The 12,014-nt window shown below is 37.0% G+C and overlaps 1 protein-coding gene across 6 annotated transcripts in view; it reads left to right on the top strand.

Moving 5' to 3' along the window:
- The window catches only part of CCDC91 (coiled-coil domain containing 91), a 280,530-nt gene that overhangs the window by 95,412 nt on the left and 173,104 nt on the right, over window positions 1–12,014 (top strand). For all 6 annotated transcript variants that reach the window (XM_036299629.1, XM_036299630.1, XM_036299631.1 and 3 more), the window contains one exon: window positions 245–349. In XM_036299629.1, the coding sequence (XP_036155522.1) occupies window positions 245–349 (105 nt within the window). The remainder of the gene's footprint in view (window positions 1–244; window positions 350–12,014) is intronic.

Below are 12,014 nucleotides of genomic sequence, written 5' to 3'. Positions count from 1 at the left end.
CTGTGTTGATTATAATTGACTTAGGTGCTTTTATTCATTTATTAGCATGAATAATTTTGGTGTTATAGCAATGTTTGGTATTGGTCTGGAAATAAGAGTGAAGCATACAATCTATAATATTGTTAAACTTTAAATCATACTTCCTGTGGGTTTTTTCCTTACCAAACATTTTCTGCTATGTTCATTGAAATAATGAAATATATTTCATGCCATGACATAATTTGTGCCTGGATTTCTCCTTTAGGATGTGGAATCATTGATAGAAAAGCATAGTGTCTTGGAAAAAGATTTCCTTAAAGAAAAAGAGCAAGAGGCCATTTCTTTTCAAGATAGATACAAAGAACTTCAGGTAAACCGCCTGTGCTTACAATTTAATGTGTAACCTTTTGATAAAGCATGTAATGTGATTTCAAATAGTGCTGAATAAATATTTTATGAATGAACAATCAGTCAGTATGTAAAATATTCACCAACATGGATGAAATTAATCATAAATGTAATTTTAAAAAATGTGAATCTGTGAGGGTTAGTTGTTTGAGACACAGTTTGGTGAAAAATACTCTGTTTCTGATGGATAAAATTTGGAATTTGGACATTCTGATTTTTCTTATTTGTGATTATATTTTAAAAGAGTTTAGAATCCTGTAACCTCTGAACTGAGATATTTAATCTTTTTTATATATTGTAATCAATGCCTCCTCGTTGCCTCCTCAAGTTTCCTTAATAAACTTGTTTTTTTTTCTGTTCTTCCCCATCTCAGTAAATGGCAGTGCTCTCTTTCCATTCCCTAAGTCTGAAAACGGCATTTATCCTTTTTTTTTGTACTTACTCATGTCTGTTCCTTCAGGGAAACCTGTTGGCTTTACCTTCAAAATATCCAGGTTTCCACGATTTATCATTATGTTCACTGCTACCAACCTATTCTAGGCCTTCCTTATTTCTAACCAATCTTTATGCTTCTGTCATTGCCTAATTATGGGCTATTCTCCACCTTGCAGCCACTGTGATCTGTTCAATACTTAAGTTGATTTTGTTATTTTTCTGCTCTGAAATCTTTAGTGGCTTCTCATCTCACTCAAAGTAAGTCAAGCGAGTCCTTAAAATGGTTTGCAAGGCCCTATACTCCTCTTTATCCTTTCTCCCTGTCTTTTCCCTGCCTCTTTCTCCTCATTTTGCTTTATCCTTATATCCCTCTATCTCTTAATTTTCTTTTTTATACCATTCAGGTCTCCATGAGACCTTTCCAGACAATGCTGACATCCCCTACCAACCCTCCCATATGATGCTTTTTTCCTCCATAACACTTTTCCATCTGACCAGCTTGTTTATTTGCCTAGATCATTTTTTTAAAAATATATTTTATTGATTTTTTACAGAGAGGAAGGGAGAGGGATAGAGAGTTAGAAACATCCATGAGAGAGAAACATCAACCAGCTGCCTCCTGCACACCCCCTACTGGGGATGTGCCCGCAACCAAGGTACATGCCCTTGACCGGAATCGAACCTGGGACCTTTCAGTCCGCAGGCCGACGCTCTATCCACTGAGCCAAACCGGTCAGGGCTGCCTAGATCATTTTAATAGTCTCCTAAGTGGTCTTCTAGCTTCTGCTCTTGCTCTTCTCCTTAATGAATCTTTATTTCAGCAGATAGAGTAGTGCTTTTTAAAATTTAAGTCAAATCATTTCCCAGACTTAATTCTCATTCTCCTTCCTGTGTAAATCTTTTGGCTTCTCCAACTTTTCCAGTTTACCCCCAGCTATTTACTTACAGCAGGCTTGGTAATAAAGTCCAGGTGAATGTGTGAGCCTGTCTGGGAGGGCATTCCTTGGCTGTTGGAGTGGTGAGTGGAGGGAAATGGTTTATGATTTAGTCACAGTCTCTCTGCCTGGAATGCCTTCCCTCCAGATATCTACATGGCTCTGTTAAAAATTATGTAAAACATGAAAATAAGGAAAAGGCTGAGCAGTGTGTTTTTTCGATGTCTAGGGGGACGTTGTTTAATAGACCTGCCCAAGGATTATTTAGGAGAATGTACTTTATTTGATTCATGGTTTATTGATATTACATGCTAATTATGTTTCTTCCCCAGAGGCAATGCCTGTTTGTTCAAAAAGATAACCCCATGGGACAATCACCAGTTTTGTCTCTAACCTAGCACTCTTTCCTGTTTAACAACCCGTTATTTAAATAATGTAAATATATAAATAAATATCTATAGCTATATATATATATCTTCAGATGCACTTTGAACCCGTCTTAACTTCTGATTTATTGAGTCTTAATAAGTGAGTAGAATAAATCTGGGATGTAAGTTCAGTTGATATTTATATGAGTCACATTTTAAGTCTTTGAAAATTGTATTTTAGTAAGTCTCAGTGAACCTTCAGATGCGTGCTCTTGTGGAGGCTTCCTTGGACCATGCTTTATAAAATGAGAACTGTGTACATGTTCAGCATGCCCTAGCCCCCTTTCTTTGCTTTTTTGCCCCTCATAGCACTTACCTCCACCTGTTATTTTATTTTTATGTGTTTATTTTTTTGTTTTCCCCCCACCAAAGTGTAAACTCCATGAGATTAGGAGCTTTCCTTTCTAGTACCTAGAGCAATACCTGGCATGTAATGTGGGTATAACGGGGCTCAATATTCTTGAATGAGTGTGCACTAATATTGTGCACCCTGTTCTCCAAGGGCTCATCACATTGTGTAAGGTCACATTCACCAGCCCCATACTTGGAATTAAGGTGCTTATTAGAAGCCTCAGTACCTAATACTGACAGAACTTAGTGTTTCTTCTGTCTATGTTGAGTAACTTATTCTGGGCCCTGTAGTGTGACATATACCTTTGAAAATTTAGTTTTTCAGTCTGTTAATGGGAATAATAACATACCTGAGAAATCATCTGGGGCCATACAGTACTTGAGTTTTTCACAGTAAAGACTTAAATAAATGCCAAGGGGCATTATCGTTGTCTTTCTACTTTTACTTTAATAGTGATAGTTTAAGAGTTACAACTTGAGTCTTCAAAACTAACATTCGGTTTAAGAAGCTCTTTCTTATCCAAAGAAACCTTTTTCAGATACTTTTTTTTTCAGCACTTTTACTTTGGCCTCTCTCCCTTTTTATACCATGTGATTAAAAGAATAAATGAACTTATCACCTTGGCTAAGTGATAGAAAATGTACTAGGAGGTCTCATAGCTCAATTGAACTTAAAGGCAAGCATGCTGTTTAGCTGGCACAGGTAACCTCTGGTTTTTGAAAAGTACGCTTTATGTCACTTTGCTTTTATGAAAGATCTACATTAGTACCTGTTTTCCAAAGGATTTTATTTTTTTTTTTAAAAAAGGCAAAAAGTGAAGCTAGTGTTCAATGTTTGTTGTGGTATGATGAGTGATTTTTAATTATATCCTACACATTTGGGGTGTTTTGTGTGACACCTTCTATCTTGTTTAAATGACACCACACAGATTGGGGAAAGGTGGAGGCTACTTTGTTAATGTCAGTTGTTGGGGTGAAATTGCAAGTTTCCCACTCAGCCGCCTTTGACACCCTGGGCAGAAGGGATGCCCTTACTCCAGAGAGAAAGTATAATGTCAGGCCCCATGTAGACTTTAGCTGATACCACCCTGGCCTGGAGGAGGAGAGGTACCTGGTAGCAGTTCCCATGTGCTTGTACTAGCACCATGGAGCCAGGTGGCCTTGCTACTTCTGAGTGGTTGTAAGAGTTCTGGTTCGCCACTCAGCTTCTTCTGACACAGGAAAAGAGGGGAAGATGGAGTCTCCTTACCCGTGGGTGGGGATGCAAGTCTTCAAAACTCCTCCAAACCATAACGTTTTCTTAGTTACCCCCTCCGGGACAGCCAGGGCAGCACTTTATAGCTGGGTGAGGGGGAGGTCTGTGCTCAGCACTCTGGCCTTTGCTCTCAGAGCTGGAAGTGAGCTCATTTTTTTTTTTTAATTTATTTTTTTTAACCATTGGGCCTGGCTTCTTATCTAAAAGTTTTCTGTTCTCCCTCTTTCATGGTCCTTTGGGTGGAGAGGGATGGCATTTCTTGGGGCTGTTTTTGTTAGTGCTCACTGGCATTTCATGGTTGCTGGCCATCCCATTTTCTGAGGCTAAAAGAAAACTCATAGAACTTATCACTATGTCATTCCTTGGGTCCTCAGGTCCCTCGGTGGTCTGCCTTTCCACCACCTTCTGGAATCTTCTTAAATTTGTTTTAACTATACTGTCCAGGCCTTTTAGCTGTACTTCTTGATAAACATAGGGAGGAGTGCATCTACTTCACCTTACTCTGGAAATGGAATAGCAAAGAATATTTAAAAATTTAAATAACCTTTTTTTTGTATCCACAGCAGAAAATTAATTTCAATCTTTAGATAGAATTTTAAAGCAAGTATTTTGAGTAATTTTTTTTAAAGGAACACAGTTTGAAAAATTAATTCATGGAGTCATTGTAGCTATAGGAAGTAAATAAAAATGCAGATAAATTGGGAGATAATCTATAAATCTCAATCTGTATTGTATTTACCTAGTTTGTGTACACATGATATGTGTGTTAGTCTTTCTGGAAATATATTTTCAATAAAAATATTTAAATTGATTCAACAAGAATTTAGAAAATCTTGGGCTTTACTATTTGACCTTCTTTCTATAATCCATTTTTTTTCTGTGGATATAGCCTTCCCCCTGATCCCCCCCAAATTGGTACAAGTTCTATCTAATAATTTCTTAGGGAAAGATGTGATTAAATACATGAGTGTCAAAGGAGGCCATTGTATGTTAAATTTATATATAGGATGAAATATTAGCAAAAGTGAGCTTTTAAATAGTGAATATATATTAAATTTCTTGCTTGAATTAGTGATTTGCCCATCATTCCTCAGATACTTGAAAGTAAATATATTTATCATTTATTTCTTCTGTAGAGTATGGCAATCCATATTTTGTTGTTGTTGTTGATTAAGGTATTACATAAGTGTCCTTATCCCCCCATTGCCCCCCACCCCACCACTCATGCCCTCACCCCCCTGGTGTCTGTGTCCATTGGTTAGGCTTATATGCATGCATACAAGTCCTTTGGTTGATCTCTCCCCCTTACCCCCACCCTCCCCTACCTTCCCTCTGAGGTTTGATGGTCTGATCGATGCTTCTCTGTCTCTGGATCTATTTTTGTTCATCAGTTTATGTTGTTCATTATATTCCATAAATGAGTGAGATCATGTGATATTTATCTTTCTCTAACTGGCTTATTTCGCTTAGCATAGTGCTCTCCAGTTCCATTCATGCTGTTGCAAATGGCAAGAACGCCTTCTTTTTTACCGTAGTGTAGTATTCCATTGTGTAGATGTACATATTTTTTATATTAAGGAGTATGTAACATACAGGTCTTCCAAATATTTGTGGAACTTAATAAAATAGAAAAAAGTTTTTGCTATTTATGATGACAAGGATAATATATTGGTGCCTGCCCCTCTGTGGTATCCTAAATAAAGCAAAACATTTAGGAATATGAAAAGATCATATTGACAAGACTAAATTAACTGAGAAGCCTCTTTTCTTAAACTATTTGTATACTTATATATTTATAAGAATATATTATGTGAAGTGTGGACAATAAAGGAAAACAAAATTTATACCTATTCACCACCACAAGATTTTTCATGTGTTATCAAAATATAGGGCTTGAATTTTTAATTTTATAAATTCATCTACCTTTACTTAGGCTAGTTTTGGGTGTGCCTTTGTCAAGATTTTAGTCTGACCAGAGAAAGAGTAATTAATAAATGGAATGTTTGTAAAACCTTTAAACAAACTTTTTCTTAAAACAACATGAACTATTACAGTGATTTCTGACAGTGTTGTTTTATGATATGGTCTAATTAGCAGGATAGGTGGAGGTTTGTGAATGTGCCCATAGCAGAAGGAAATAACGAATACTGTGAGCTCTGCAGTACAATGGGGGTGTGCACACGTCTCCTTTCCTGTTCTGTCCAGGGTGTGTGAGCTAACTGGAGGAAGAAAAGTGCGTCATTTGTATTTGTTAGAGGCAGCTATTTAAAGGGCTCTTCATAAAACCTGAATAGAGAACTCATCTTAGTACAACTTGGATACCAAACTCTTTTGTCTTCTTTCTCACCCATCTCACCTGTGATGAGCTCTGAAGAAACTTGGCAGCTTATTAAAATGCACATCTCATAATGTTACCACATTTTTAAAAATTCAGTTAACGTCACAGCTCATTATTAAACGGTCATCTCTGATAGTTGTCAGTATGGGTACCTATAGCCAGCATTTGGAATTTTCTGTATGAATATTTAAAGACTGGGCAATTCTTCCAAATGCCATCTCCTATTGAAATGTCTCCTGGTTATAGTAGTTTGATTTACTGTTTGAGAATTTTATTTTTAAAAAGTTATGTGAAAATGTGGTGTTTCAGAGGATCTTAAATTGATTTCATAAATGGAGTTGCACTGTTTCAGATGACTGCCCATGTTCTGTTGTTGGTTTCACTGGTAACATTACTTAAATATGAGTAGATACTATTTTCAATATGTTTGTGTACTATTTCAAAGGAATACTGGTCAAGTGTTGCACATTGGTCCCTCAGCCAGAGGCTACTGCTTAATAGAAATTAACCAGTTCTACATGGGTAACTCAAAGTACAGTTGCAGTCTTTTTTAGAAGTAGATAAAGCTGAAGGAAATATAAATTAAGAATAGCTTGAAGGCATCATATTTGTTTATTCAGCTATCTTTAAGAATGATTAACATTCTGAAGGAGAGAAAACAATTAAAGGAAAATAAGGATCTTATGTTTTGGTTGGTCTCATATGCCTTTCATTTAATAATACTAGAGGCCTGGTGCACGAAATTCGTGCACTGGCTGGGGGGGGGGGGGCTGGGAAGGCCCTCACCCCAGCCTGCACCCTCTCACAGTCTGGGACCCCTTGCTCCTTACTGCCTGCCTGCTCGCTCCTTACTGCTCGGCTTGCTGCTCCTTAGCACTGCCATGGAAGCGAGAGAGGTTCCGCCACCACCACTGTGCTCACCAGCCATGAGCCCGGCTTCTGGCTGAGTGGCACTCCCCCTGTAGGAGCACACTGGCCATGAGGGGACAGCTCCTGCATTGAGCGTCTGCCCCCTGGTGGTCAGTGCACATCATGGTGACTGGTCATTCTGGTCGTTCCACTATAGTGGTTGCTTACCCTTTAATTTATAGATGGAACTACCTGATAGACAATGTGCCCCCCTGAGAGGTCCTAGATTGGAAAAGGGTGCAGGCCAGCCTGAAGGACTCTACTGGTGCATGATCAGGGCCGGAGAGGGATGTGGGAAGTTGGCCAGCTGGGGAGGGATCGCTGGAGGACTCCAGGGCATGTCCAGCCCATCTAGCTCAGTCCTGATCGGCTGGACCCCAGCAGCAAGCTAACCTACCAGTTGGAGCATCTACCCCCTGGTGGTCAGTGAATGTCATAGCAACTGGTCGACTGTCTGCCCCTTGGTGGTCAGTGCACGTCATAGCGAGCAGTTGAGGGGCCTTAGCATATCATTAGCATGTTATGCTTTGATTGGTTGAACTGATGACCAGACCACTGGACACTTAGCATATTAGGCTTTTATTATATAGGATATTTTAGATTTGATTAGATAATGGGACATGGATAAATTTCAGTTGTTAGGATACCCATCTTCTTCACAACCCGTTAAGGAGTCATTATGGGGGGGAGTTTGGTGAGAAATAAGTCTTTTTTTTTTTTTCTTATTCCAAAATGAATTTTCATTACCAAATTCAGTTTAAATACTAATATTTGGAAAACCTCTTTATCAAACTGTATTAGAACAATAAACATTGAAATAACACTTTTATATATTCTAACGTTTATTCAAAACAAACTAGTAGAATTCTTTATATTAAAAAAAACAACATTTTGAGGGTATTTTACTTAATATGTCAGTTGTACATTTGTTAAATAAGACTAGGTCAACGTAATACATTTTTAAATTTTGTAGTAGTTTTATGTAATAGTTTTCACTGATCTCTTCATTTTACCTGTTTTGCTTCAATGATCTGATGCCCTTTAAATTTTAAAGCGGTAGTCCTCAATCTGGCTCACATTAGAATCTCCAGGGAAAGCTTTAGAAGAGTGTGTTTTAAAATGCCCAAGTACTTCCCACACCAGTTAAGTAATGTTTACAAGTAATTTAAACTACAAAGCAAGAAAACGATGTATAATGAAAGCCTACTCCTTATCTTATGCAGTAATCCACCTACTCCCTGTTAGTTTATTTTTATGCTTCTACAGTCTTTTATAATGCATACAAAAACCAACTATAACTTCCTCCCCTCTCTCCCTCCTTTCCTTCTTCCCTCCCCTCTCCTCTTTTCTATACAGATGGTAGTGTATTAAATAAATACACTTCTATTATTTATTTTCTTTAAATTTCCCCACCTCTCCCCTTCCTTATTTAAGACTATTTCTTGGAGGCCTTTTCATAGCGGTTCATTAAGAGATTCCTTATTATTTTTCCTTTTCTTGATATTGGAGTATGTTATTCCATTTTCTTCTATTATGAAGTATTGCTGTCAGTGAGTAGTTTTAATCTAGTTCTTCTTCCAGTTGTTTGTTCTTTAAAATATTTTTTTTATTAGAATATGTTCTGATATCGGTCATTCAGTGTTGATTTCCCTAGACTTACAATGTGTTCTTTAATGTATATAGTTTTAATTCCTTTTTTTTAAATTACAAGAAGTGTTTGTTAAATTCTAATTTTAATACTTGTTTTATTTCCTTACTATGATTTTTTTTTTCTTTTTGGTGTCTCTTATTCAATGTGTGTTAATCTTTATATTCTATATTTGCCTTTACTCTTGGATCCTTTTCATCTCTTCATTTTTTTATATAAAACCTGTTTCACTTTTTTATTATATTTCTCTTAGGTACTTTCAATTAGTTTATTTGATCATCATGTTCTTTTTAGTTTAGTCATCATTTCTGAAATGATTTATTCTGTTGTAATTATTTTCTGAAATTTCTCACATCTATTCTAATTATGATTTATATTTTTCTTTAATCTCCTTTGTCACTACTCTCCTAATATTTTTTAGCGGACTTTGCAGTATAAATGTAGAGTTTGAAATTTCTTTTTTTTTTTTTGTAATGTATATTGACCGTGAGTTGTTGGTTCCATTTTTTTATGTGTTCTGTATATTTTTGATGAGGGAACTTTGAGAGATCAGAAGACTATCACGCCACCTCTGCCATAGTCCCAGTATCCTCTCACTGTTATTTATTACTAGAGGCCCGGTGCATGAATTCGTGAGGGGAGGGTTTGGGAGGGGGACCATGGGAAGTTGGCCTGCTGAGGGGAGGGACCGTGGGAGGCTGGTTGGCCACCGGAGGTTGGCTGTGGGAGCGCATTGGCCATCAGGGAGCAGCTCCTGCATTGAGTGTCTGCCTCCTGGTGGTCATTGCGCATCATAGTGACCTGTTGTTCGGTTGCTTGGTCGTTTGGTCGTAACTGTCGCTAGGCATAGAGATAGAGATAGAGATAGAGATAGAGATAGAGATAGAGATAGAGATAGAGATAGAGATAGAGATAGAGATAGAGATAGAGATAGAGATAGAGAGAGAGAGAGATAGAGATAGAGATAGAGATAGAGATAGAGATATGTAGTGTTGTAATGTACCCCGTGAATCACAGAAGGACACCTCAAGAAGTCGAATTAAAGAGTCACATTTATTGCAATCTGGGATATGAGGGGCCATTCCCAAATCTCATAGCAACCATTTAGTCACAGTTCCAGGATTATATAGGCAAAAAAATCACACAGGTATTGATTACATCTCAGGGTTTGGAATGAGGCACCTGTCTCGCAAAAAAGCAGGTTACAGAAGCAGAATTAAGCATGTTAATTACAGTTTCGGTTCTCGGGGTCACTGAATTGACAGAAATACATTATCTAGAGCCCTTGGGTAACCTGGGTTAAACTTAGGCATGTTATCTAAATTACAGTTTTGGGTCTCCGGATCACTGAGTTGATAGAAACACATTATCTAGAACCCTTGGGTCTCCCGACCACTGAGTTGTCAGGACAATTTAGAGTAATTGTGCTGTCCTGGTCTCGGGACCACTGAGGTAGCTGGAACGCACCACCTGTGGCCACTAAAATAATTTAGGGTAATTGTGCTGTCCTGTTTCCCAGGTACAGAAGAATGTGCTCTCTAAGACCAGTATGATAACAATCAATGGAATAGTCATTCAATCGATAAGGCATGCAATCGAATGGGATGACTTATACAATTTAGAAAATCAAAGTAACCTGTCCATTGTTAAACAAAGCAGATAGGTACCATATTTCAGTAGATATATATTAAAGAGAATAATCTGAGATAGTAAGGGTTAAATATGTGCTTTCCCTCAGGATATTACCTCTTTCTGAATTAGTAGTGCATTATAAGGAGTTGGAGGTCTTAATATTGTTTAATAAAATTTGAGGGAAAAGAACATGTTTTATTTATTTTTGTATACTATTATTTGGTATTTGTAAGTGCCTATGATAATTGTTGAAATGAAGAAGAAAATGTCTGGAAAATAAAAGGACTACTTGGGAAAAATACTGCTTTATTTTTGTTTTCATCTTCAATTTTGTAGAGAGTCAATTATATTACATTTAGCTGAGAGTCATTGAATTTCACATGCTTTATCCCATTTTCTTAAGTGAAGGTGAAGAACAATTTTTAAACTAATTTGAGGGGGAATGTATTTATAAGCACATCTATAGGGCTCCTTCTCATTTAATTCTTTGTCTTATAACATATAACTCGTATTTGTACCTTTTTACCTGTATCTGCAGATATGTGTCACACCAAGATTGATGTTTCTAATAAGGACCTAAGTCGTTCCCCTTACCCTCCCAAAAATATTATGTTGAGAAGAAACACTTTAGTTTAATACTATTTCTCCTTATTCACCATCATATTCCCTTACTTAATGGTTAGCAACATTTCCTTAACTTGGCGGTTAGAAACTTAAAAAAAAAAAAAAAGATTATTTTTAGAAAATAAAAATTATATATTTTACAAAATGAAAACAGCTTAAACTATTGTTTATAAAAATGTCAGTTTGTTGGATACAGTTTAAACAATGACCAAATTAGAAACATTTTAAGAAAGCACTCTTCCAATTTTAACATTCAAATAGGCAGTTTTTTAAAAGAAGCAAGACATTTCTTTAGTATTTTTCTAACCAACAGGGAAAACGCATACTTTATTTTTATTTTTTAAACAGATAAATTAAAAAATAATACTTATTTTTATTGATTTCAGAGAGGAAGGGAGAGGGAGAGAGAGATAGAAACAATGATGAGAGAGAATCATTGATCAGCTGCATCCTGCATCTCCCGTACTGGGGATCAAGCCTGAAACATGGTCATGTGCCCGGATAGGTAATTGAACCATGGACTTCTGGTTCATAGGCCTTTGCTCAACCATACCTGTTGGGCGAAATTGCATACTTCAAAAATTGGATATTTTGTTATTAAATAACATTAGTAATGAGAAATTTGACCTTTTCCTCACAAAAAAATGCCAAATATTGGGGGTATTTTTGAGAACTGAAAAAATATAGGTATAGCCCTAGCCAGTTTGGCTCAGTGGATAGATCATTGGCCTGCAGACTTAAGGGTCCTGGGTTCCATTCCAGTCAAGGGCAGGTACCTCGGTTGCAGGTCCCTTCCTGGCTCAAGCCCTGGTGGGGGCTCATGCAGAAGGCAACCAGTTGATGTGTTTATCTCACATGGATATTTCTGTCTTTCCCTCTCCCACTCTCTCTAAAAATCAATGGGAAAATATCCTCGGGTGCGGATTTAAAATGTGTGTGTGTGTGTGTGTGTGTGTGTGTGTGTGTGTGTAGTTGGATTTTGTACTGGTTTATTTTGAAGACATTATTTGATTTTTAAAATTATTGTTCTAGTATGTCAGAAAATCAAGTTCTTTCATTTGTCAAAACTGCC

The sequence above is a fragment of the Myotis myotis genome, unplaced genomic scaffold, assembly GCF_014108235.1.
Source record: "Myotis myotis isolate mMyoMyo1 unplaced genomic scaffold, mMyoMyo1.p scaffold_m19_p_3, whole genome shotgun sequence".
NCBI lineage: Eukaryota > Metazoa > Chordata > Mammalia > Chiroptera > Vespertilionidae > Myotis > Myotis myotis.
This window is presented reverse-complemented; position numbering and strand designations above follow the sequence as displayed.